The 26,471-nt window shown below is 39.1% G+C and overlaps 2 protein-coding genes across 4 annotated transcripts in view; one reads left to right on the forward strand and one right to left on the reverse strand.

Annotated features, from left to right (window-relative positions):
* Window positions 1–1,935: 1,935 nt before the first annotated feature.
* On the reverse strand, window positions 1,936–26,049 carry LOC102802019 (uncharacterized). The gene is made up of 4 exons (XM_085499982.1): window positions 25,878–26,049; window positions 9,793–9,864; window positions 9,478–9,579; window positions 1,936–4,255 (listed from the first exon to the last, which is right to left on the reverse strand). The coding sequence occupies exons 1-4, from the start codon at window positions 25,974–25,976 to the stop codon at window positions 4,142–4,144; spliced, it is 387 nt and encodes a 128-aa protein (XP_085356108.1). The 5' UTR covers window positions 25,977–26,049; the 3' UTR covers window positions 1,936–4,141.
* A 239-nt stretch (window positions 26,050–26,288) lies between these two features.
* Window positions 26,289–26,471, forward strand: part of LOC102810270 (uncharacterized) — a 65,597-nt gene continuing 65,414 nt past the window's right edge. For all 3 annotated transcript variants that reach the window (XM_085499976.1, XM_085499978.1, XM_085499977.1), the window contains exon 1: window positions 26,289–26,380. The gene's annotated coding sequence lies outside the window, so the exon portion shown is untranslated. The remainder of the gene's footprint in view (window positions 26,381–26,471) is intronic.

Genomic DNA, 26,471 nt, shown 5'->3' on the forward strand with positions numbered 1-26,471 from the left:
ACATGTATAATTCATCCATAAATCTACATGTATAATTCATCCATAAATCTACATGTATAATCCATCTATAAATCTACATGTATAATCCACCCATAAATCTACATGTATAATTCATCCATTATTCTTCATGTATAATCCATCTATAAATTTACATGCATAATCCATCTATAAATCTACATGTATAATTCATCCATAAATCTACATGTATAATCCATTTATAAATCTACATGTATAATTCATCCATAAATCTACGCATATAATTCATCCATAAATCTACATGTATAATCCATCTATAAATCTACATGTATAATTCATCCATAAATCAACATGTATAATCCATCTATGAATCTACATGTATAATTCATCCATAAATCTACATGTATAATCCATCTATAAATCTACATGTATAATTCATCCATAAATCTACATGTATAATTCATCCATAAATCTACATGTGTAATCCATCTATAAATCTACATGTATAATTCATCCATAAATCTACATGTATAATCCATCCATAAATCTTCATGTATAATCCATCTATAAATCTACATGTATAATCGATCCATAAATCTTCATGTATAATCCATCTATAAATCTAGATGTATAATTCATCCATAAATCTACATGTATAATTCATCCATAAATCTACATGTATAATCCATCAATAAATCTACATGTATAATCCATCCATAAATCTACATGTATAATTCATCCATAAATCTACATGTATAATCCATCCATAAATCTACATGTATAATTCATCCATAAATCTACATGTATAATTCATCTATAAATCTACATGTATAATTCATCCATAAATCTACATGTATAATCGATCCATAAATCTTCATGTATAATCCATCTATAAATCTACATGTATAATTCATCCATAAATCTACATGTATAATCCATCTATAAATCTACATGTATAATCCATCCATAAATCTACATGTATAATCCATCCATAAATCTTCATGTATAATCCATCTATAAATGTACATGTTTAATTCATCCATAAATCTACATGTATAATCCATCAATACATCTTCATGTGTAATCCATCTATAAATCTACATGTATAATTCATCCATAAATCTACATGTATAATCCATTTATAAATCTACATGTATAATTCATCGATAAATCTACGCATATAATTCATCCATAAATCTACATGTATAATTCATCCATAAATCAACATGTATAATCCATCTATAAATCTACATGTATAATTCATCCATAAATCTACATGTATAATCCATCTATAAATCTACATGTATAATTCATCCATAAATCTACATGTATAATTCATCCATAAATCTACATGTATAATTCATCCATAAATCTACATGTATAATCCATCCATAAATCTACATGTATAATTCAGCCATAAATCTACATGTATAATCCACCCATAAATCTACATGTATAATCCACCCATAAATCTACATGTATAATTCATCCATAAATCTACATGTATAATTCATCCATAAATCTTCATGTATAATTCATCCATAAATCTACATGTATAATTCATCCATAAATCTACATGTATAATCCATCCATAAATCTTCATGTATAATCCATCTATAAATCTACATGTATAATCCATCTATAAATCTACATGTATAATCCACCCATAAATCTACATGTATAATTCATCCATTATTCTTCATGTATAATCCATCTATAAATTTACATGCATAATCCATCTATAAATCTTCATGTATAATTCATCTATAAATTTACATGCATAATCCATCTATAAATTTACATGCATTATCCATCTATAAATCTACATGTATAATCCATCTATAAATCTACATGAAATTTGAACTGATTTTGTTTTCGAACACTTGTGGTGATTGTGTAGTGACATCTATAAGAGCAATGAACTTAAGTATTAAAACAGTGCAAAACACAAACAATGAGTAATGGAAAATTTAGCTTTATTTTTTAAATTGAATCTACATTTTATAAAAAAAAATACACAAACAGCAAGCTCAATGTATGACACCTCATTGAATACTATCAAACCAAGCCTGGAATAGTAATAAAAGTAACATAATTATAAAAGATGGTTTTCATATTTGAAAATATAACCATGTAATTACTTAAATTAGGCAGATATACTTAATATTTATATCATATCTATGAGTACAGTCGTTCCCACAAATTTAACATGCATATTAAATATATCTATGGTAGTAAACAACGTATGTCTTATGACCATATTAATTTTAAATTTTATTGAAAACTAGAGTAAAAGCATGGTTAACAGTTCTAGTTACACGTAAGGAAATAAAGACTATTTAAATAACTCCACAGATTCATTCATTTGAAATGCCTGACTGGTGTTATTTTGAATCATATTTTCAAGTCATATGAATCTAGCCATAGTTAGGGATCTAAACTGCTTTACAAGAAAAAGAGCTAACATAGAAGAAATCTTGAAAGCAGTATGATGAGAGAACGGTTTGCCATGGGAAGAGGTATGGGAAAGGACTGTCATAGGAAAAGGTCTAGGAAAGGACTGCCATAGGAAGAGGTCCAGGAAAGGACTGCCATAGGAAGAGGTCTAGGAAAGGACTGCCATAGGAAGAGGTCTAGGAAAGGACTGCCATAGGAAGAGGTTTAGGAAAGGACTGCCATAGGAAGAGGTCTAGGAAAGGACTGCCATAGGAAGAGGTTTGGGAAAGGACTGCCATAGGAAGAGGTTTGGGAAAGGACTGCCATAGGAAGAGGTCTAGGAAAGGACTGCCATAGGAAGAGGTTTAGGAAAGGACTGCCATAGGAAGAGGTTTAGGAAAGGACTGTAATAGGGAGTGGTCTAGGAAAGGACTGCCATAGGAAGAGGTCTAGGAAAGGACTGCCATAGGAAGAGGTTTGGGAAAGGACTGCCATAGGAAGAGGTTTGGGAAAGGACTGCCATAGGAAGAGGTTTAGGAAAGGACTGCCATAGAAAGAGGTCTAGGAAAGGACTGCCATAGGAAGAGGTCTAGGAAAGGACTGCCATAGGAAGAGGTCTAGGAAAGGGACTGCCATAGGAAGAGGTCTAGGAAAGGGACTGCCATAGGAAGAGGTTTAGAAAAGGGACTGCCATAGGAAGAGGTCTAGGAAAGGACTGCCATAGGAAGAGGTCTAGGAAAGGACTGCCATAGGAAGAGGTCTAGGAAAGGGACTGCCATAGGAAGAGGTCTAGGAAAGGGACTGCCATAGGAAGAGGTTTAGAAAAGGGACTGCCATAGGAAGAGGTCTAGGAAAGGACTGCCATAGGAAGAGGTCTAGAAAAGGGACTGCCATAGGAAGAGGTCTAGGAAAGGACTGCCATAGGAAGAGGTCTAGGAAAGGACTGCCATAGGAAGAGGTCTAGGAAAGGACTGCCATAGGAAGAGGTTTAGGAAAGCACTGCCATAGGAAGAGGTCTAGGAAAGCACTGCCATAGGAAGAGGTTTAGGAAAAGACTGCCATAGGAAGGTCTAGGAAAGGACTGTAATAGGGAGTGGTCTAGGAAAGAACTGTAATTGGAAGAGGTTTAGGAAAGGACTGCCATAGGAAGGTCTAGGAAAGGACTGTAATAGGGAGTGGTCTAGGAAAGGACTGCCATAGGAAGGTCTAGGAAAGGACTGTAATAGGGAGTGGTCTAGGAAAGGACTGTTATAGGAAGAGGTCTAGAAAAGAACTGTAATAGGAAGAGGTCAAGGAAAGAACTGCCATAGGAAGAAGTCTATAAAATTCATCTCTTCTCATTCTTAAAATACATTTTCAAATAAGAGAATAATTAATCACATTATCCTTAATGGTTAATCACTTTATCTTCAAATGTTTCCATGTTTAGTGTGATAGTTCAAATCCCAAATACAGTGAATGTTTTCTTCAATTGAGTGAATGTATGTGAATGAATTGAATGATGCAGTCCCATGCCCATGTTTATTGATATTTTGTTTCTCTGGTGTTTTATTTTACCAGCTACTACATGTAAGAAATGTTAACATCTTTCACCTGTATTGCAGAGACTGTTTGATTCTGTCACTAATTCAACATATTGCTGTGCCACAGAAGACTGTCATATACATATTATGAACATCACTTTGGGGGACGATTAATGGTCAATGCAGGGCCTCACAGGAAATGCCCTTCAAGCTGAATGATGCAAGGATAGTCTAAAAATATCATTTGCAATATAACAACTGTTGTCCACAAATTTCAGTAGAAATACTTGGCTAAATCCATGAGGCTTGTCTTCGTCTGTCTGAAATACAAAGCAGATACATGTATACAAGTTATACATTTTCTTGACCATCATCAACAGACATATTTACTTGCATTGATTGTAGGATCAGATTATGACAATGAGGATTGTATGTGTAAACAATGTAAAAGAAAAATGAAAGACCCTGTAAAGAAAGCTTAGAAAGAACTACCATGTTCTGAAAGTATTGGAGGCATGAAGTAAAAATATGGAATACTGTATTTACTATATTAGAAACACATCTCCAATTCACATAAAGCAAAAATTGTGTTTATTAATTGTGTTTATTAATATGAACAAATTTCAAACCAAAATTAATCGGGCTTGTCTATTGTCCTAAAGCATTTATGCACCAAATTTTATTCAAATGTGATGATCAGTAATTGAGATATCAGTGTTAATTAATTATTTTAATTAGGTGATTAATAAGCATAAATATTTACTAAAAAACTAATTGGGTCTCTGCTTAGTCCTAGGTTCATTGGAATGTGATGATGAATACTCTTATAAAAGTTTCATTAAAATCCAATTAGTGGTTCTTTGAATATCAGTGAAACATTCATGGAAAAAATAACTAATTATGCAAATTAGGTAATTAATATGCACAAATATTTACCCCAAAGCTAATCAGGTCTCTGTACAGTCCTTAAGTAACTATGTACCAAGTTTCATTGAAATGTGATGATTACTACTTGAAATATCAAAAGCTGAACATTAATTAATTATGCAAAATAGGTTATTAATATGTACTGATATTACCTAAAAACTATCAGGTCTGTGCAGTGTTCTATGATATCTATGTGCCAGGTTTTATTGAAATGTGATGATTAGTACTTGAGATACATGTATCAGTAGAAAAGCCAAAAATTGATTAATCATTATGCAAATTAGTTAAATAATATTGCACAGATTTTTACCCAAAACTAAACAAATCTGCACATTAGTTCAGAGCATCTATGTGCCAAGTTTCATCAAAATCCAATGAGTGGTTCTTTAGATATCAGTGGAACAGTCATGGAACAGCTAAAAATCAGCTAATTACCATGCAAATTAGGTAATTAATATGCATGGATTTTTACCAAAACCTAATCAAATCTGCACATTGGCCCAGAGCATCTATGCATAAAGTTTCATCAAAAACGGTTCTTGAGATAGCAGTGCGCACGCACACGCACACACACACAGACACACACATACAGACACACTAACTGCAAAGACTCCCTTTTTGTGCTTCACACACAGGAGTCAAAAATATAACTGCAAGCAATGATATCAGGGTGGTTCCAAGTAGCTATGGTATAACAGTTAATGACGACTTAATATTTTGGTATATATCTTGTCAGATAACAAAACTATAGCACCAGTTAGTTACATGTCCCTATCCGCAACAGTAATTATGTATGATATTACAGTTATGCATACATTTATTATTGAGATCACATCACCATATATTGTAATCTGATAGATTAGTCATATAATATGCCTTCATTATAGCACCGATCGCATGTCTAGTACGTGTATGCGTGAATTTCAACCCTGAAGTAATCTGTGGATTACTCGAAACCACCTATGTTTCACTAAAATTTGATGAGTGGTACTCAAGTTATCTGTGGAGCACCAACAAATTGGTTATTTTATGTAAATTTGGAAATGAACCCTAATTTTAGAGCCAACAGACAAAATTTGAGTCAATTTTCAGATTTTACTCAAAAAAATTAGCTATTTTTGTCCCAATCTTCTGAAGGAAAATGCAGACTATAAACAAGATATTTCGTGAATTTGACCAAAAAAAGAGAAACTGGTGGTGAAAAGATTAAAATCTGTTGCAGGTACTTTGAAAATAAGTGAAAATGCTTAAAATTGGTTAATTAATATGCAAATTGGGTCATTAATCAATCAATTAAAAACTAATCAGGTCTGCACATTATCCCAGATCTCTAAAGAAGTATTTAACACTTTTCATGGCAGTTCATTGTCAAACACAGTTTACCATTTAAGCTAGTCACAATTTTACATTGTATTCTTGAATACATCATCAACAACCACAACAAATTTAATTTGGACTCTAATATAGGTGCCAGTAAAAATTTAAATGTTATAAAAATGACTTCTAAATTAGAATACTTACAGCACATTTGCATCAGATATTTTCTTTGACTAATAAATAAACTGACAGTGTTTTTTGGAAACATGTCGAAACATCATCTATGGGCAAAGTTTTGGATAAGTCGTGTAGTTGACAAATATGGTACTACCGTAAAAACTCGATTAATTCGCGGTAGTAAAAATAATAATTTTTTCAAGTGCACGAATTAATAGCGTCAAAACGGAAATTATTGGTTTTTGGTGCGCGAATTAAACGAGTACTTTTAGATCAATTCAAAAAGGAACTGTTTTCATAAATTTATTAGTGATTTGTTTTGTTTTCCAATGAACACGATTACGGGAAGTTTTTTAGTGCCTCTGAGACTCGTGGCTAGCGACATTCATGGCGTATAGTCGGACAGAGAACACACACTGTGTCAAGGACCACGCACCATGTTACAGTGAAAAATGGCAAATGTCACTCTCTGTACACAAACAAAAAATGAACACGTGGCTACAAAGTAGCCGTCTGGCTGCACTGCCTTTTTTTATTTTTCTAGGCATCGCCCGGGCGATGTTATGGCAGATATTACAAAGCCCATCTTGCCTGGAATAACTCTGCTTTGATAAAATCGGTCTCAGAAAATGTTTAGAAAAAATAATGTTTCGCGTTGACCAAATATATGATGGACATGACACAACACACGCTGCGACAACTGAGTGATCAGCGACATCATTTTGGGATGCAATTGAACTTCAAGTACTTTTTTGCGAAACTTGTTGCGCGGCGATGTTGACATCAAGTGTGTGTTGACCGAAGTTTGACCCCAAGTCACGCACTGAACTGGCGCGTTACCTTAGCAACCTTTTTCTTTCGTGCCCCGCGCGTCAAACTAGTAAAATTGTTATTATATCCGAAGGTACTGTAATTACGCAACTTGTATGCAACTCTGTACTGGCTTGAATATATCAACGTCGTTTACTTAGTGCACTGCTTTTCTAATTACGCAAATTTGTTTACAATATTGTACCAGCTCTGAATATTTCAACTTCGTAATGTATTGCTTTCATGATAATTAGTTTTTTTTTTTACTATTGTTAGGGCACTGACCCGGGGTATTGGGTCTGTGAATATTTCAATATCACCGACTTGATAATGCGTTGCATTTGTAATAGTTATGCAAACATAAACATACCATACGTCAAATTAAATTTTACTATAATATAATAAACTCTGGGTAGCGGACTTCGATCGCATTATTCACGTACATTTCGACTGAACTCTAATAACCACGCGTTTGAATTACGTGCGGCATTGGGCAATGACATCCAGAGTTCATGCACTGATATTTAAATTCGGGCCACCCAGCTTGACGCAAATCAATATAGTTCATTTGTTCAAAGAATCTTTCAACTCTCACAAATACCATGGACGCGATCAGTTAACTGGGGGTTAAATGAAAGGGAACGTCTTTCTTGGACACAAAACACGTCAGTACAAGATTATGTGTGCAAGGTTAGATTTATAGAAGGTACATGGCCGCTTAACTCTGTGTTTTTTTACTGAATCCGGTATAATGAAATGTGACACGAGGTCAATCGCCCGACCAATCAAAAATGTCAATTTACGCTCCATAGGGCGATTCACTTAAATGACGTAATAGAATAATGGCAGACACATGGTCGATGCAACCCCGGGATGCAACCCTGTGGACCAGCGACGAAAAAGCCATGTACTAAGCTTTCCATCACAGAAATTCGTAATCGATGTGCTGACCGATGGATATTTATCGACTAAGTAATAATCTTGCCCAACATCTGTAGTGTCGTGGGGGAATGATTTTTTTCACGTCAAATCTTTACCGAACCTAAACTGCTTGCTAACTGAAAGGCGGTGATGACGGAGATCATCTGCGATTGCGGCGACACCAAATACTGATAACATAACATTATATGTATATTTTTAATGTCTTCATGCAATATATTCTGAGTTATCCACTTTATTCTGGCCCGCGAATTAATAGGATACAATTTTAAACATGTTTTTGAATGCCGCGAATTAAAAGGATACATTTAAAAATTAGCGTTCAAAAATAAAATGGGTGCGCGAACTAATAGAGACCGCGAATTAATCGAATTTTTACAGTATGTAGGGAATATTATACATCAAAATTGAGTCAGACCGAGAAAAAGTTGCTCCGAGTCAACCTTGTCTTTGACTGCCTGAGCATGGGACTGAGACACACTGTCAGGGATCTCTTCAGTCCAATTGGAGCACTAGTTGCTCCGAGTCAACCTTGTCTTTGACTGCCTGAGCATGGGACTGAGACACACTGTCAGGGATCTCTTCAGTCCAATTGGAGCACTAGTTGCTCCGAGTCAACCTTGTCTTTGACTGCCTGAGCATGGGACTGAGACACACTGTCAGGGATCTCTTCAGTCCAATTGGAGCACTAGTTGCTCCGAGTCAACCTTGTCTTTGACTGCCTGAGCATGGGACTGAGACACACTGTCAGGGATCTCTTCAGTCCAATTGGAGCACTAGTTGCTCCGAGTCAACCTTGTCTTTGACTGCCTGAGCATGGGACTGAGACACACTGTCAGGGATCTCTTCAGTCCAATTGGAGCACTAGTTGCTCCGAGTCAACCTTGTCTTTGACTGCCTGAGCATGGGACTGAGACACACTGTCAGGGATCTCTTCAGTCCAATTGGAGCACTAGTTGCTCCGAGTCAACCTTGTCTTTGACTGCCTGAGCATGGGACTGAGACACACTGTCAGGGATCTCTTCAGTCCAATTGGAGCACTAGTTGCTCCGAGTCAACCTTGTCTTTGACTGCCTGAGCATGGGACTGAGACGCACTGTCAGGGATCTCTTCAGTCCAATTGGAGCACTAGTTGCTCATGAATATAACAATGAATATTAATGCTGCACACTAAACATCGCTACAAATTTATTATATTCAAATGTTGCAGTTCAAGAGAAGAATCTTATTTACCACAAAAGCACTCTCCTTTTTGTGACACATTAGACAGGCATGTGCATTTGACCCGAGAAATGATGCCTGATGGACAGACAGACAGACAGACAGACAGACAGACAGACTGGAACTAAAAATTAGGATGCACATGACTAACCTTGAGTTGGCCAACCACAAATACAACGATTCCAGTGCCATCTAGTGTTGGCTGACAATCTACTGTTGTTAACTGATGTGAAATATTCTGAAAAGGCAGTGTCTGAAATGAACATTATATAATGATGACTATCATCAATGGATCAATTCAGAACATGCTGTACTAGCAATGGGAATGAGTGCTGAGTTGCAACACACATGTGAAATTACAATTTACATTGTATCATAGATTCAGAATTTCTCTAAGATAAAATCCAAATCAAATGCGAGTATTGGTTACTAAGTTGAATGTTTGAACTAAAGCCCATATACTTACAACTAATTTTTCAACAATGCTTGTAGAACCACGTACTTGACTTCCTTCAAATGACATTAATGATTCTTCTCCCTGTGAATAAACATAGCATAACTAATACAACCTTGTCCATTGAGTATCTAGACTAAATAACAAACTGATGGTTGGATTCTAACAATACATTATCTCTTCTTTGCAAGGCAAAAGTGAGTAAAACAGTCCTGAAACACTGCAATAATATATTTAAAAATTTTGCAAGAAAAGTACTGGTTAAAATTTAGATTTGAATAAGGTTATTATGATTAATTAATAATAATAATTAGTAAAAATATTCATGTTCCTTAAATAATATTTCACCAAAACGTACTGCACAATATAAAATGAATTGCATAAAAAATAATACAGCATGACAACAAGAAAAACACTAGCTGTGTTTCTTAATTAATACTACATGACAACAAGAAAAACACTAGCTGTGTTTCTTAATTAATACTACATGACAACAAGAAAAACACTAGCTGTGTTTCTTAATTAATACTACATGACAACAAGAAAAACACTAGCTGTGTTTCTTAATTAATACAGCATGACAACAAGAAAAACACTAGCTGTGTTTCTTAATTAATACTACATGACAACAAGAAAAACACTAGCTGTGTTTCTTAATTAATACAGCATGACAACAAGAAAAACACTAGCTGTGTTTCTTAATTAATACTACATGACAACAAGAAAAACACTAGCTGTGTTTCTTAATTAATACTACATGTACTGTATCAATCACAAAATCACTTATAGAACAAGTCATTGTCAATGACACGTCCCCGTTCCTTTCATATTTGAGTGACATATACATTCAAAGCAGATCATGACCGAAATGCACCTGTATATGCACAACACATTGTACTAAATCTGAACAAAATCCATCCATGCAAGACTGAGATCCGGTTCCGGAATTGTGAAAATACGTGATTTTGATGCATTTTCGGCCTTAAAATGGCCATCATTCAGCTATTGTTAAGCGGATCATGAAACAAATGCACATATCTATTTGTGACATGATGTACAATGTACCATGTGTGTGTGAACATTGAACTTGATCAATCCAGACATGTCTCGGATACGGATCCAGAACTGAATTCTTTATCCGGGAAAAAAAAAATGACGTGTATCAAGGTCCTATTATGTTTAATGTATGTACCAAATTTGAACAAAATCCATCCATGCATAACTGAGATCCTGGTCCGGAATTGTGAAAATGTGCGATTTCAATGCATTTTCGGCCTTAAAGCAGCCGCCATTTGGCTATCGTTAATGAGATCATGAAACAAATGCACATACATATTTGTGACATGATGTACCTTGTGTGTGTGAAGTTTGAACTCGATCAATCCAGGCATGTCTCAGATACGGATCCAGAACTGAATTCTTTAAAACAAAATGGCCGCCAGTTGGCCATTTCAAACCCGATCCAAAAAAAAATATGACGTGCATCAAGGTCCTATTATGTTTAATGTATGTACATTTTTTTTTTTACCAAATTTGAACAAAATCCATCCATGCATAACTGAGATCCGGGTCCGGAATGGTGAAAATGTGCGATTTCAATGCATTTTCGGCCTTAAAGCGGCCGCCATTTGGCTATCGTTAATGAGATCATGAAACAAATGCACATACATATTTGTGACATGATGTACCTTGTGTGTGTGAAGTTTGAAATCGATCAATCCAGGCATGTCTCAGATACGGATCCAGAACTGAATTCTTTAAAACAAAATGGCCGCCAGTCGGCCATTTCAAACCCGATCCAAAAAAAAAAATGACGTGCATCAAGGTCCTATTATGTTTAATGTATGTACCAAATTTGAACAAAATCCATCCATGCATAACTGAGATCTGGGTCCGGAATGGTGAAAATGTGCGATTTCAATGCATTTTCGGCCTTAAAGCGGCCGCCATTTGGCTATCGTTAATGAGATCATGAAACAAATGCACATACATATTTATGACATGATGTACCTTGTGTGTGTGAAATTTGAACTTGATCAATCCAGACATGTCTCGGATACGGATCCAGAACTGAATTCTTTAAAACAAAATGGCCGCCAGTCGGCCATTTCAAGCCTGATCCGAAAAAAAAATGACGTGCATCAAGATCCTATTATGTTTAATGTATGTACCAAATTTGAACAAAATCTGTCCATGCATAACTGAGATCCGGGTCCGGAATGGTGAAAAAATGCGATTTTGATGCATTTTCGGCCTTAAAATGGCCCCTATTCGGCTATCGTTAATCGGATCATGAAAAAAATGCATGTGCATATGTCCCATATAATGTGTGATGTATGAGTGAAGTTTGAACTTAATCGGTCCATGCATGTTCGAGATACAGGTGATCACGGACGCACGGACGCACACAGGGCAAAACATAAGTCCCCGTTTTCGGACTACGTCCGGACGGGGGACTAATAATATACTGTAAAAATTGTCTTTTAGCACGTTATTTTAACTAATTTAGCTAATCTGTAATTTTGCTATTCAAAACAATGCTAATTTATAGTATATTCTTATGAGATTGTTAACATTTGACCTTCAAGTCAAATTTGCTAAAATGGCATGTACATGCATGTAGCTACTTCACGGCGTTATACAGTTCCACAAGTTGCACAAAAGTATTCAGATAATCACTACCTTATACTAAAATATATTTAAAATAGTAAACAAGCAGCCTATCGGCTGAGATAGCTCCGCTGTTAGCAATGCACATTTCAATTAAAGAACTGAAGACATCATTTCGAAAATGAACAATATGTATAGTACAAATGTATCAAGAAGTAGTAACAAGAAGTCGAAAATATCACTTTCTACCAAAAATGACAAAAATATTCACCAAAATTAAAGAATCGAAGATATCATCACGAAATAAACACAATCTGAGAAAGATCTACATGTAGTATCTATATATGTAATATCAAAGCAATTGAACTATTGGTTTTTAACAAGAAGTCGAAAATATCACTTTTTACCAAAAATTACAAAAATATTCACCAAAATTAGAGAATTGAAGATATCATCACAAAATGAACAAATCTGAGAGAGAGAGGTCCACATGTAGTACCTATATATGTAATACCAAAGCAATTGGACTTGCGGTTTTTAACAAGAAGTCAAAAATATCACTTTTTACCAAAAATGACAAAAATATTCACCAAAATTAGAGAATTGACGATATCATTACAAAATAAACAAATCTGAGAGAGGTCCACATGTAGTACCTATATATGTAATATCAAAGCAATCGGACTTGCGGGTTTTAACAAGAAGTCGAAAATATCACTTTTTACCAAAAATATTCACCAAAATTAGAGAATTGAAGATATCATCACGAAATGAACAAATCTGAGAGAGGTCCACATGTAGAACCTATATATGTAGTATCAAAGCAATTGGACTCGCGATTTTTAACAAGAAGTCGAAAATATCACTTTTTACCAAAAATGACAAAAATATTCACCAAAATTAAAGAATTAAAGATACATTGTATCAACATGAAATGAACAAATCTAAGAGAGGTCTACCCAAGGTACATATACACCAAGTATCAAAGCATTCAGGCTTGTAGTTTTCAAGAAGAAGTCGAAAAAGTAAAACATTGACACGGACGAGGGACAATCACACATACATGTATGATAAGCTCTACTCGACAAAGTCGACAGCGGAGCTAATAAAACCCTATGGGCCCGAAAACTAACAAAGACAGGAAATAAAATGTTGCATTATTGTCGCCATGTTTATTTATCCTCGACTATTCCCTCATCAGAGTGAATTACTTCACGTATATTTGTTCCCTGGAGTCTGTAACAAGCAGTCTTTTGGCCGAGATAGCTAGCTCCGCTGTTAGCAATGCACATTTCAATTAAAGAACTGAAGATATCATTAAAAAATGAACAATATATATAGTATTAAAGAAATCAGACTTGCTGTTTTCAGCAAGAATTTGAAAATATAACTTTTTACTAAAAATGACAAAAATAATCATCAAAATTAGAGAATCAAAGATATCATTACAAAATTAACAAACATGAGAGCAGTCCACATGTAGTACCTATATAGCATACAGTATATATAATATCAAAGCAATCAGACTTGTGGTTTTCAACAAGAAGTCAAAAATATCACTTTCTACTAACAATAACAAAAATAGCCATCAAAAATAGTCATCAAAATTAGAAAATTGATGATATCATCATGAAATGAACAAATCTGAGAAAGGTCCACCTGAGGTACCTAAATGTATAATATCAAAGCAATCGGACTTGTGGTTTTCAACATGAAGTTGAAAATATCACTTTTTACTTTGTCTATGTATATGTACCAACATTGAACACAACAAATCCACACATGTTTGAGAAATGATTGACAGACGGAACTCAAAATAAGTATGTTCAACAAAGATAAAGATTTAGGAGTATGAACATACCCTTTACCCTCTCTTATGATTCATGGTCACTCAGACAGTAAACGAGACATTTCAGCTCCCCTTTGACCTCAAATAATAAAGAAAATTCCAGCCCTGCTCCATTTCAGCCAGGGTAATTTACATGTATAGATGAAATGCAGAAAAAAGGTACAACTTCATTACTAACAACATTTTTTTTTGTCATTTGCAGAACAATTTTCATGATTTAAGGTAGAGATGCAGTTTATTTTGCAAATTTTGACAAATTTCACTTTATTTTTTATGACATTGTATGAACATCTGTATTCTTTGATTATTTGAAATTAAAATCATTAGTGGAACTTTGTTAAATCCAATGGCAATATAAATCGCCATATATTTTTACTTAACTATAAAATATGCAAATTAGCAATTATCTCAGCTTCTTTTTTTGTGCACATCCTGGAACTTTAAACAAAAATAGCGCCTAGACGCTTTGACCTTTTCTTTTGACACTTTAACAAATGATTGACAATGTGTTTATCTTCAAAATGCCGTCGGGGCATTGTTTTTTGTTTAACAGTGTTACAACAATCGTACAGACAATTAGACTTAGGCGAGGGTTCTCCGAACCCGCCTATTCACATAGTTCATACCCACCATAGACTCCGGTCAGTCAAAATGACTATTTTGAACTGTAGGCATTAATCAGCGATTCTGCGGGTGACGGAGAGATAGAATCCAGGTCAGGGGAAGCCCCATGACCTCAAGATTCTTTTACCCCTTACGTCACGAACCCACGTGACCGAGGCCACCTGGCAGCGCCACAGGTAGCCGTCCTTCACTCTGGTTCCTCTCTCTCCGCCTCGAGGACTTAGACCAACGCGACGGAAAGAGTGGGGAGGTTGGGGGGGACCCGGAGTCTATGGTGGGTATGAACTATGTGAATAGGCGGGTTCGGAGAACCCTCGCCTAAATTCACTACGTTCAATTACCCACCATAGACTCCGGTCAGTCAAAATGACTATTTTGAACTGTAGGCAGAGTCAGACACCGATAGGTGGCGGGTTTTTCCGAGCAAACAGAAAACAAGCAGCCTATCGGCTGAGATAGCTCCGCTGTTAGCAAGGCACATTTCAATTAAAGAACTGAAGACATCATTAGAAAATGAACAATATGAATAGTATCAAAGCAATCGGACTTACAGTTTTTAACAAGAAGTCGAAAATATCACTTTTTACCAAAAATTACAAAAATATTCACCAAAATAAATTAATTAGAGAATTGAAGATACAATGTATCATCACAAAACGAACAAATCTGAGAGAGGTCCACATGTAGTACCTATATATGTAATATCAAAGCAATCGGACTTACAGTTTTCAACAAGAAGTCGAAAATATCACTTTTACCAAAAATGACAAAAATATTCACCAAAATTAGAGAATTGAAGATATCATCACAAAATGAACAAATCTGAGAGAGGTCCACATGTAGTACCTATATATGTAATATCAAAGCAATCGGACTTGCGGTTTTTAACAAGAAGTCGAAAATATCAGTTTTTACTAAAAATGACAAAAATATTCACCAAAATTAGAGAATTGAAGATATCATCACGAAATAAACAAATCTGAGAGAGGTCCACATGTAGTACCTATATATGTAGTATCAAAGCAATTGGACTTGCGGTTTTTAACAAGAAGTCAAAAATATCACTTTTCACCAAAAAATGACAAAAATATTCACCAAAATTAGAGAATTAAAGATATCATTACAAAATGAACAAATCTGAGAGAGGTCCACATGTAGTACCTATATATGTAATATCAAAGCATTTGCACTTGCGGTTTTTAACAAGAAGTCGAAAATATCAGTTTTTACCAAAAATGACAAAAATATTCACCAAAATTAGAGAATTGAAGATATCATCACGAAATAAACAAATCTGAGAGAGGTCCACATGTAGTACCTATATATGTAGTATCAAAGCAATTGGACTTGCGGTTTTTAACAAGAAGTTGAAAATATCACTTTTTATCAAAAATGACAAAAATATTCATCAAAATTAGAGAATTGAAGATATCATTACAAAATGAACAAATCTGAGAGAGGTCCACATGTAGTACCTATATATGTAATATCAAAGCATTTGCACTTGCGGTTTTTAACAAGAAGTCGAAAATATCAGTTTTTACCGAAAATGACAAAAATATTCACCAAAATTAGAGAATTAAAGATATCATTACAAAATGAACAAATCTGAGAGAGGTCCACATGTAGTACCTATATATGTAATATCAAAGCATTTGCACTTGCGGTTTTTAACAAGAAGTCGAAAATATCAGTTTTTACCAAAAATGACAAAAATATTCACCAAAATTAGAGAATTGAAGATATCATCACGAAATGAACAAATCTGAGAGAGGTCCACATGTAGTACCTATATATGTAGTATCAAAGCAATTGGACTTGCGGTTTTTAACAGGAAGTCGAAAATATCAGTTTTTACCAAAAATGACAAAAATATTCACCAAAATTAAAGAATTAAAGATATCATTACAAAATTAACAAATCTGAGAGAGGTCCACATGTAGTACCTATAGATGTAATATCAAAGCAATTGCACTTGCGGTTTTTAACAAGAAGTCGAAAATATCAGTTTTTACCAAAAATGACAAAAATATTCACCAAAATTAGAGAATTAAAGATATCAACATGAAATGAACAAACCTAAGAGAGGTCTACCCAAGGTACATATACACCAAGTATCAAAGCATTTAGGCTTGTAGTTTTCAAGAAGAAGTCGAAAAAGTAAAACATTGACACGGACGACGACGACGGACAATCACTCATATGATAAGCTCCGCTCGACAAAGTCGACAGCGGAGCTAAAAAGGAGAATGATGAAAGACTTTTCCCCAGTCCGGGATGAAAACACACCCAAAAACCTAAGTTAAGACCCAAGAAGGGTGGTGTCTTACCTTGCCTGTGCTGTCCCCGAAGCAAGAAGCCAATGCTGCTGTGGTGACAGGGTTCGGTGTGCCCGAGAAAGCTAGACCCAAGCCGAACTCGGGGTGATAAGCTTGAAGTAGGACCGAAACAGTTCGCATGAGGGCGTAGGTCGACAGAAGCGAAACCTGGGAGCTTCCAGGAAGTGCTAGTGGAACAGACAATCTGCCCGCAAAAATGCAGAGACTGACTTATCGCCTATGCGCAGAGGCCCCTGCAGTCGTTCGGGCTGGGTCAGCAAACAAGGCCTGACCCGCTATGACGGGGCCTAACCTGAAGAGACCCTGTTCAATAGATTGGGTGTCTCCTAGGTAGTAGTTGATGAAGACGTTCTGCGTTCTCCAGAAGCCTGCCCTCAGAATGTGTTTGAGGGGGGCACCTGACGCTAGCGCTAGTGAGTTAGCAATCGCACGGACCTCATGTTCTTGTACTTGGTGTCTCTGCAAGGTCTGTGTTGAGGAGGATAGTGTATTATAGACCTCCAGTCCAGTCGTAGTAATCCACCTGGGGATGGAAGTCGGGGAAACCGGCTTATCCCGTTGTCAGGACCTAACACAAAAACATGTGTTTGGTTCCCCGTCTAGAAAACCTGGTATGGTTCTCGTAGCAACTCAGCGCTCGGACCGGGCAGAGAAGCAATTCCTCCTGGTCTTCCGGACTGACAATATTTGCCAGCCGGGGGATGACGATCGGTTGAGGATCGTGTCCTGGGATTTGGTTCTAGGCGAGAAACCTGATTCGTGTCTTTAGCACAACTTGATTGTCCATAACGGCGGTACATCATCCGAGAAGGACAACGCCCCCCAGCTCTGGCCGACGCCTACCTGAGGCGAGGACCAGTAGAAAGACTATTTTCCACGTCAAAAATTTGAGTGGTGCTTGATCAGAGAGGCTCAAAAGGCGGTCTGCTTAGAGCGAACAACACAGCCAAGTCCCAGTTGGGCAGTTCCCTTGCATGGGGTCTCAGCGTTTGGAAAGCAGTAAATAGTCTCCTAATAGTAGGACAATCGGTTAGTCTTGTTCCCGTACGTTTGAATGGTGGGGCACAAGGCCGACCTGTAGCCAACGATCGCTGCATAGGACAAAGATAAAGATAAAGCTTTCGTATGTGCGGGTCTAATGAGAGCCTCTATGCGAGTAAGTGATACCCGCTGGGCTCGTGGTAGTGCGCCGTCTGGTTGGGACGGCATGTCCGGTAAGTCCGGAAGCACTGCTGGTGTTTCGACTATCGTTTCCGACAGAAGTGGAAACTAGGCCCTATTTGGCCAATTGGGTGCAACCAATGATAATATGCAGGTGTGCACCTGTCGAAGTCTTCTCCGGTGCCCGGTGGACTAGCGGGAAGGGAGGAAAAGCGTACACAACTAAGTGGGACCGCGGGGTAGCAAAGCGACCCTGGCCCAGGCTCCCGGAGTCAGCAGGAGTGTTACGTACGTCGGGAGCTTGGTGTTCCGGGGTGCGGCAAACGGTCTAACCTTGGACCGTCCACAGCCGAAACAGCCTGGAGGCTACCCACTGGGGTATCAGCCACTCCGTTTTCTGGAGACGGAGTCGCCCTGAAAGGGCATCGCCAGACTGTTCCTCACCCCTGGAAGGTGGTGTGCGGTTAGCTCCACATTGTATTCCAGGCACCAAAGGAGGATTTTGCTCCGCTAGGACTGACAACGATGGGGAATGCGTCCCCCCTCCTTCTTGAAGGAGACCACCGCTGCGTTGTCTGTGCGGAGCAGGACTCTGTGGTCTCGAACTACGGGTAGAAAGCGTGGTAGTGCTAAGTACACTGCTCACAGCCGGTTGATATGGTGGTCCCGAAACTATGCGGGAGCCATATCCTTGGGCTTGTTCGTCCAATAGATGCGCTCCCCAACCCTGGGGGGAGGCATCTGTTACCAGAGTCATACCTGCGGCGAGCAGGTCCAAGGGGGCCCCTCTGCCCGAGGTTGGTCAGTGACGACCACCAGGGCAGGGCTTCCTTCACTTGGTCCGAGATCGAAACCCACCTATCTAGTTCCCATAGGAGAGCTCGGCGTTATAACAAGCGTTATACCGGGCGGCTGCGTAGTGCGGCCTGGGGAACGACCCTTCGAACAGAGGTCATCATTCCGATGATCCGCATTAGTTCACGGAGGGACACCGAGGGAACGCTGACTAGGCATTCGGCTAGGCTGCTTAGCGCTAAGCAATATGCTTGAAATAGCTAAGCCAAGCTTACCTCTGTGTCAAAACTCCATGCCCAGGGACACCAACTGCTCGAGGTGTGACTTGTTGATTTACTAACGAGCCCAACTGGTGAAGTAAATCCTGTGTTAGCCTGATGCATTTGGCTATTACCCCTTGCCCGGGTTGTTGGTAACCAGTAGTCTGGGTACGGGTTGAGGTGTACCGACATCTGGTGAAGCAGCAGCACTACCTGTTTCATCCCTCTGGTGAACACGTAGGGCGCTGTCTGATTGCTTCCGCCTTGCGGGAGTCCCCTGGCAGTGCCCAACAGGGGAGACACTGACTGGGGGAAATGGAGATTTCAGCGGTATGCCGTAAACGGATGTCACCACCTGGAAAGATTCAGGTATCGGTCACCCGCAGTCTCCAAACCGGACTACACCGGCGCAATCTGTGTACGACAGGGATGTGTGGCCATGTGTTCGGCAGTTGCAAGGGGGGGTGCTCCCTTCACCCATGAGGCGAGTTCCCCAAGGCCTGAAGTAGTCACTAAGTTGTGATCTGGCCACTCACCGAACACATGCCTGTCCCCCCCCCCCGGTTGCAGAGGTGAGCGTCAAACATGCTTGCCCATGGCAGGACCAACTGGCTAGCGGATTCGATCTGAACCCTCTGATTCATTGCACTCCGAAGCTTCGAGACTGTACCCACCATTCCCTGAACAAAGAGGGTGGAGGGTGTCCAGTCTGCGTCACTGAGGTGGGGGACGTACCCCAGCTCAGCTTGTCGGCGAAAACACGTGCGTCTACGGCCGCGTCTCGTAGCACAGTAGTGGTCCTGGCCAAGCGAGCCAGGCAACACTAGGGGGTGTCGCACGTAGATGTGCGGTGGCCCACCAGTAAAAATGTCGCCTGGTCTAGGAGGCTGGTGCGTTCTGCCTCCAAGGTCACCAGAGTGCTGGGCACGCATAATAATGCGCTCAAGCAACTCTGCCCTCAGGGCTAGATGGGTCGTCCTCAATTGGCAAAGACACCCATGGAACGCGGCTATCCCCCTTTGCCCGGTTTGCCAAATTCGTGGTACCGGGGTCTGGGGAAGGAGCCTTGGAATCCGGTTGGGGGCGTTTTGGTCTCATCCCACGCTATGGGGTCTGATCCCGAGACACATCGACCGGGTAGCGTTTGGTCCAGTGGGAAGTGTTGCCTAACGTTATCCCCACCCGGGGGCCTTAAGCATTACATCCTCCGCGGCTGACCAACGCCGCCCATCAACACCGTTTGCGTGCTCTGCGCCCCACTCCGCACTCAGGCGGACAGGGGAGAGATGTGCCAACGGGGTTGCTTTGGATCCCGACGCCTGTGATCCCATAAGTGTTGAAGCCACCTTAGGTGGTCACTTTAGGATCAAGGGTGGGGGTATATACATCGTATCACTGGGATCGATGATACTCCGCCTCACCCCAAAAGCGTGGCTCACCGAGTCATACAGATGGAAGACTCTGAGGGACCGCCCGGAGTACCGGCTGTATCCAACGCGAGCGAACTGCGTCTCCTTTAACTTAAAATATGTGAAAGGAAGCGTGTTCGACTGTGCGTCTCATGACAGGGTCGGTTCCCTATGGGGACGCCCGTGGGTCGGTAAGAAAGTAGTCAAAACCCACAGCGGGGACCGGACACAAGGATAAATTCGTTACCGTTGTACCGTTACCGCGTGACGAACCCTAGCTGGCTGAAAGTGGGGAGGGGGGGGTCAACGCGTGCCCTGCCCTGAAAGCCCTGCCCCGAGATCGAAGACTTGGCTGCCAGCACCCCGTTGGCATTCAGTGCTCGCGGATCCAGAGATGGACCGGTGCAATTAGCCTGAGCCTCGGCCACCCCCCAAAATAGTGGGAGAGCCGTGACTGGGAACGGGGGTTCCCCGGAAGAGACGTGTTTGAATGCAAACATGCTTTCGTGTCTCTTCCTGCTTGCCTACCGAGGGGACACAGTGGAGACAGCTCGCTCCGACTGCGTCTGATCTACCCGGCCTGCCAGGGACGCAATTGCCCCGACAGTCCTTCGACCAAAGCCCTCAACTCGGAGGCAAACTCGGCGCCGTGCGAGGAAGGGTCCACGAAGAGACCCGCAACGGGCCCCATAGGAGGAAAGCCTCCAGGGGCACAGCCTCGCTGCAGCCGGTAAAATCGGGTAAAAAACACCGCCTGAAAAAACAGACTGTGAGGATGCCCTCCGATCAGCGGGGGAGACCGAGAAAATATCGGTACCTCCGCCGTCAGGCCTCTTACTCGACGTCCCGGTACATGAAGTACCGGTAGCCGAGCGTGAGGACTTTCCACTCATGCAAAACACGCAACTCACTTTAACCGATTTGTTTACTGGACGCGCGACCTTGCTGTGACGCGGTCAGTGTCAGCGATTTTGATGGCTCTGAAAGAAAATCTCAGGCCTCAGAACTCCAGTGAAAAAAACACGCTTTCACGCAAAAAAAAACCGGAACCCACACGTAGCCACGACAAAGCATCTCGGATGTGGGTTCTATGCTGGTAGATTCTGAATAAACCACTGTACGGTCGGCTCGAAAGACGAGGAGACCGGAAGAAAAAGGCAGCGAGCCTTGGAGCTGTCATTACATCGATATATTGCTAAATACAATAAAAATAAAAGACAACATGCATGAGGGAGACGAATTACAGTTGTAAAAGGTGCCGCCATGAAATCAACATGTGATTACGTAGTGGCGCCGGATTTTGATTTCTTTGCTGTGAAAAATACTACACGCAAAGGGGAAAACGACACGAAGGTAAAAAAAGACAAGGAAAACTTATCCTACCAGCTACCATGTCGGATGCCGAGCAGCGGCAACAACCAAAGCTATAAATCCGGACAGGAAAAAAAGCAGGCGATCCAGCAGAGCTCGCTAGATTTCATCTCCACTCGAGGCGGAGAGAAATTAAGAGTGAAGGACGGCTACCTGTGGCGCTGCCAGGTGGCCTCGGTCACGTGGGTTCGTGACGTAAGGGGTAAAAGAATCTTGAGGTCATGGGGCTTCCCCTGACCTGGATTCTATCTCTCCGTCACCGGCAGAATCGCTGATTAATGCCTACAGTTCAAAATAGTCATTTTGACTGACCGGAGTCTATGGTGGGTAATTGAACGTAGTGAATTGGGTGTTAATTTATGCATAAACTTGAATTAGTGAAATTTGAGCTGCTGCCCAGCAAAATTGACAACTGGTAGACAGTTTTCAAGACGGCACTTTCTTCATAGTAAACAGATGTCAGGTAAACCAATTTTGACAGGAAACAGATGCAAGGTTAAGAAGCTAATTTTTTTTAAATCACTTTTGACGAAAAAAACTCATTTTTGTGCATATTTCAAACTACAGAGTCCATTTTTAAATTCATACAATAAGCTTTCCGAAAATATATAGTTTTGTGGACAAGGGAGGTCATCTTGGTTGCCTAATTAACTAATTGATATACCTGTCAGGTAAACTGCATCTTAGCCATAACAGAGACATAACATAAAATGTATACATCCATAGACATAACATAAAATGTGTACACCATACACATAACATAAAAGTGTACATCCATATACATAACATAAAATGTATAGACCATACACATAACATAAAAGTGTACATCCATATACATAACATAAAATGTATAGACCATACACATAACATAAAATGTATACATCCATAGACATAACATAAAATGTGTACACCATACACATAACATAAAAGTGTACATCCATATACATAACATAAAATGTATAGACCATACACATAACATAAAAGTGTACATCCATATACATAACATAAAATGTATAGACCATACACATAACATAAAATGTATACATCCATAGACATAACATAAAATGTGTACACCATACACATAACATAAAATGTGTACATCCATAGAAATAACATGTGTACAACATACACATAACATAAAAGTGTACATCCATATACATAACATAAAATGTATAGACCATACACATAACATAAAATGTATACATCCATAGACATAACATAAAATGTATAGACCATACACATAACATACTGTAAAATGTGTACTCAGAAAGTATATACATACAAACAATGATGTGAAGGGCTGGTATCATCCCATGATTTGGAAAGCCGGTCAAGGGAAGCTGCAATTGCATTTATTGATACATTTACCACTATGTATATTATACTAATGAATTCAGTTGAAATAAACTCATAAGTTGTAATGCTTCTACTACTATGTTGCAAAGCCAGTACAGTTTGATATAACTGACATCAAGGATTTAGTGATTGGTTCACTGCAATTGTTCTGGGTGCTTTGACACCTTGTGCTGGAGTTAAGTGATTGGTTCACTGCAATTGTTCTGGGTGCTTTGACACCTTGTGCTGGAATTTAGTGATTGGTTCACTGCAATTGTTCTGGGTGCTTTGACACCTTGTGCTGGAGTTAAGTGATTGGTTCACTGCAATTGTTCTGGGTGCTTTGACACCATGTGCTGGAGTTAAGTGACTGGTTCACTGCAATTGTTCTGGGTGCTTTGACACCTTGTGCTGGAGTTAAGTGATTGGTTCACTGCAATTGTTCTGGGTGCTTTGACACCTTGTGCTGGAGTTAAGCGATTGGTTCACTAAACCCATCATTATCAATTTAATTTTGTGTTGTTCAAGAAAAGAGTGTGCATGGCACTCACATTGTGCTGAAATGTACAGTGCGATGCGCCTCAAAAATCACGAGCGGCGAGGCGAGGGTGCACCGTGGGCTAGCCCGGCGAGCAGGGAGGCGCAGTGAAAAACTAGCCTTGAATTTGCGTGGGTGCGCCGAATTTGTGTGGGTACGCCGGATTAAAAGAGGCTCGCCTTTTGTTAATTTGTTGCATTTTTTTCATGAACTCTGAAAAATGGCCTAAAAAAAAAAAATATGTTGTGAGTAATGAAGCTGTACTTTTTTTGTACATTTCATATTTAAGTAGTGTATATGAACATTACTTTGAATATTATTTACACCAGGATTATAATGATCGTTGTTGTGAGTAATGAAGCCATGTGTCTTCATTGGGCCTTTCATATATAAATACTAAATACCTACTTTTAAATTACTGTGTTGCAACCCACAAGTCTATTCATTGTTTAGAGCATTAATTTTGATTGATTGTGATGGTGATTGATTAATGTCCTGGTATTTATATTTCAGAGCTAATTATTCCAGTGTATATCAAATCTTGTTAAATATGTTTTGGGTGGACCATATCCTGCTTGGTTGAGTATTTGTAGTTTTGGTATTTATAAGATTGAATTATATCCTCACATAACCACCTGTATGCCAGTGTGGATACTGTAAGAGACTTGTCCAGAAATTTCAGTGTAGGAAAAAGTTTAGTGGCTCAATGCTGAACAGCTTTTAAAGTATAATAGGCCAAAGTTTATATGGTGCAAAGAATGGGGTATTATACTTAAAGTCTAACTAAGGCTTTATAAAGCAAAACTAGTGACTCAGCATCCAAGAAGATGAAGATCAACATACAATACCCAGAATACTAGTGGCTTTTTACACATACATTTTGTATACATGTACAATTAATGTGGTGATGAAAACCCTAACTATTTGAAACCGAAATTGTCATCTAAGCGTTAGGCCGTCGCTGATTGGCTGCTGAGCTGGAATGCCAATTTTTAGTTTCAAATACCCCGGCTTAGTGTTCTAGGTTCTTGGCGTAATTAGGTGTTCGTATGCAAGGGATTTTTTCACACAAAAACGCCGAATTTGGTTGAATTTTGTTATCGGTTGGCTTAATATAACTCAAACGGACCGTATTTTTGTGAAAAATTCATATTTTTGTCTTGATTTGTAGGAATCTGAAAAACGCGTTTCACAACTTGTCTCTTATTTAGTTTTATGCGTCATTCAAGACGGCGGCCCCCATTTAGTAAATATCGTATTTATTTTATTATCACGTGTGCGCCAGCTGACTGTGCTTGATACCAGTATAAACAACGTCAGGCAGTTCATTGATGAAGAGAATACAGGTTCTTACACACAGTCACTATCCTGGATCCACTACCCACTAAACCTTGGCGCAAATTCAGAACACTGACCATTAATAACAACTCCAGTAAGAAAAGATTCAATCTATTTCAGGACTTCATCTGAAATACCATAAGCTTAGAGTTTGATTAACAGTTGTCTATGACGAGTCAAACGCCTAAAGGAAACGTCTAGAATTTACTCAGACGAATGGTGGCGCTGTGCTGTCGACAAATTGTGGTTCCGTAGCCCATGTTGCGTTCGAGTTGCAACCGACAGTGTCCTGCCTCTATATGTTTACGTATCGTTTGACATTGTCGTCCAGTCACCAACAAATACGTAATAAATACATGGGACTGAACCAGAGCTATGTTGATGATGGCACCTGTTCTGACTTCTATCATACATCATTACATGTATTTCTAGGACAACATTCACTTAGTGATACGGCATTTTACTTACATAAAGCGTGGAGAGTGCCGGCCGATTTGTATCAAACATCTTGTAATATGCATCCACAAATGCTTCACCTATTTCTTTGAACTGAACTAATGGATTCATGATTATCACAGTAACGATACTGCAAATATCAGACACACCAGCCAAGCGAAAATGTTTCAGCTGAGAATAACGAAGTCACGCGAGACTTGGTAGTATACCCTTGTATAGTAATAAGAATCTGAACTGATCGTAGCGAATTTTCGAATTACTTGTAACAAAATATGCAATTAAAGAGAAAACTTATAATTATAAATTCACGATTTCACATGTTTCTGGTGCTACATAGAAAATCATTACTCGGGTATATCTTGTTAACTATAATGTGCATACTGATTTTCCGCGATAACTTAGAGAGTCTTTCTCACTTAAAAAGTAGCGCCATTTTGAAATACATGTTAACACATTTTGTTCACTTCAGTGATGATAGTTGATGAGTAGTTGAGTCTGTGGGATCCCTCTGTGAGGTGAGTTGATGGCTTTAAGAACATTAATTGTATACTATTGCCCACTTCAGGACAGTTATCTCGCTTTTATTAGCTCCGCTGTCGACTTTGT

The sequence above is a fragment of the Saccoglossus kowalevskii genome, chromosome 6 (assembly GCF_978046115.1).
Source record: "Saccoglossus kowalevskii chromosome 6, keSacKowa6.1, whole genome shotgun sequence".
NCBI classification, from domain to species: domain Eukaryota; kingdom Metazoa; phylum Hemichordata; class Enteropneusta; family Harrimaniidae; genus Saccoglossus; species Saccoglossus kowalevskii.

Excerpts from the sequence above, each read along its gene's own strand:
- LOC102802019 (XM_085499982.1), bottom strand. The coding sequence starts at position 25,976 with ATGAATCCATTAGTTCAGTTCAAAGAAATAGGTGAAGCATTTGTGGAT. Across the intron at positions 9,865-25,877 it reads CGGCACTCTCCACGCTTTAT|GGAGAAGAATCATTAATGTC; the intron begins GTAAGTAAAATG and ends GTTTATTCACAG. Across the intron at positions 4,256-9,477 it reads TTGTGGTTGGCCAACTCAAG|ACAGACGAAGACAAGCCTCA; the intron begins GTTAGTCATGTG and ends TTTGTATTTCAG.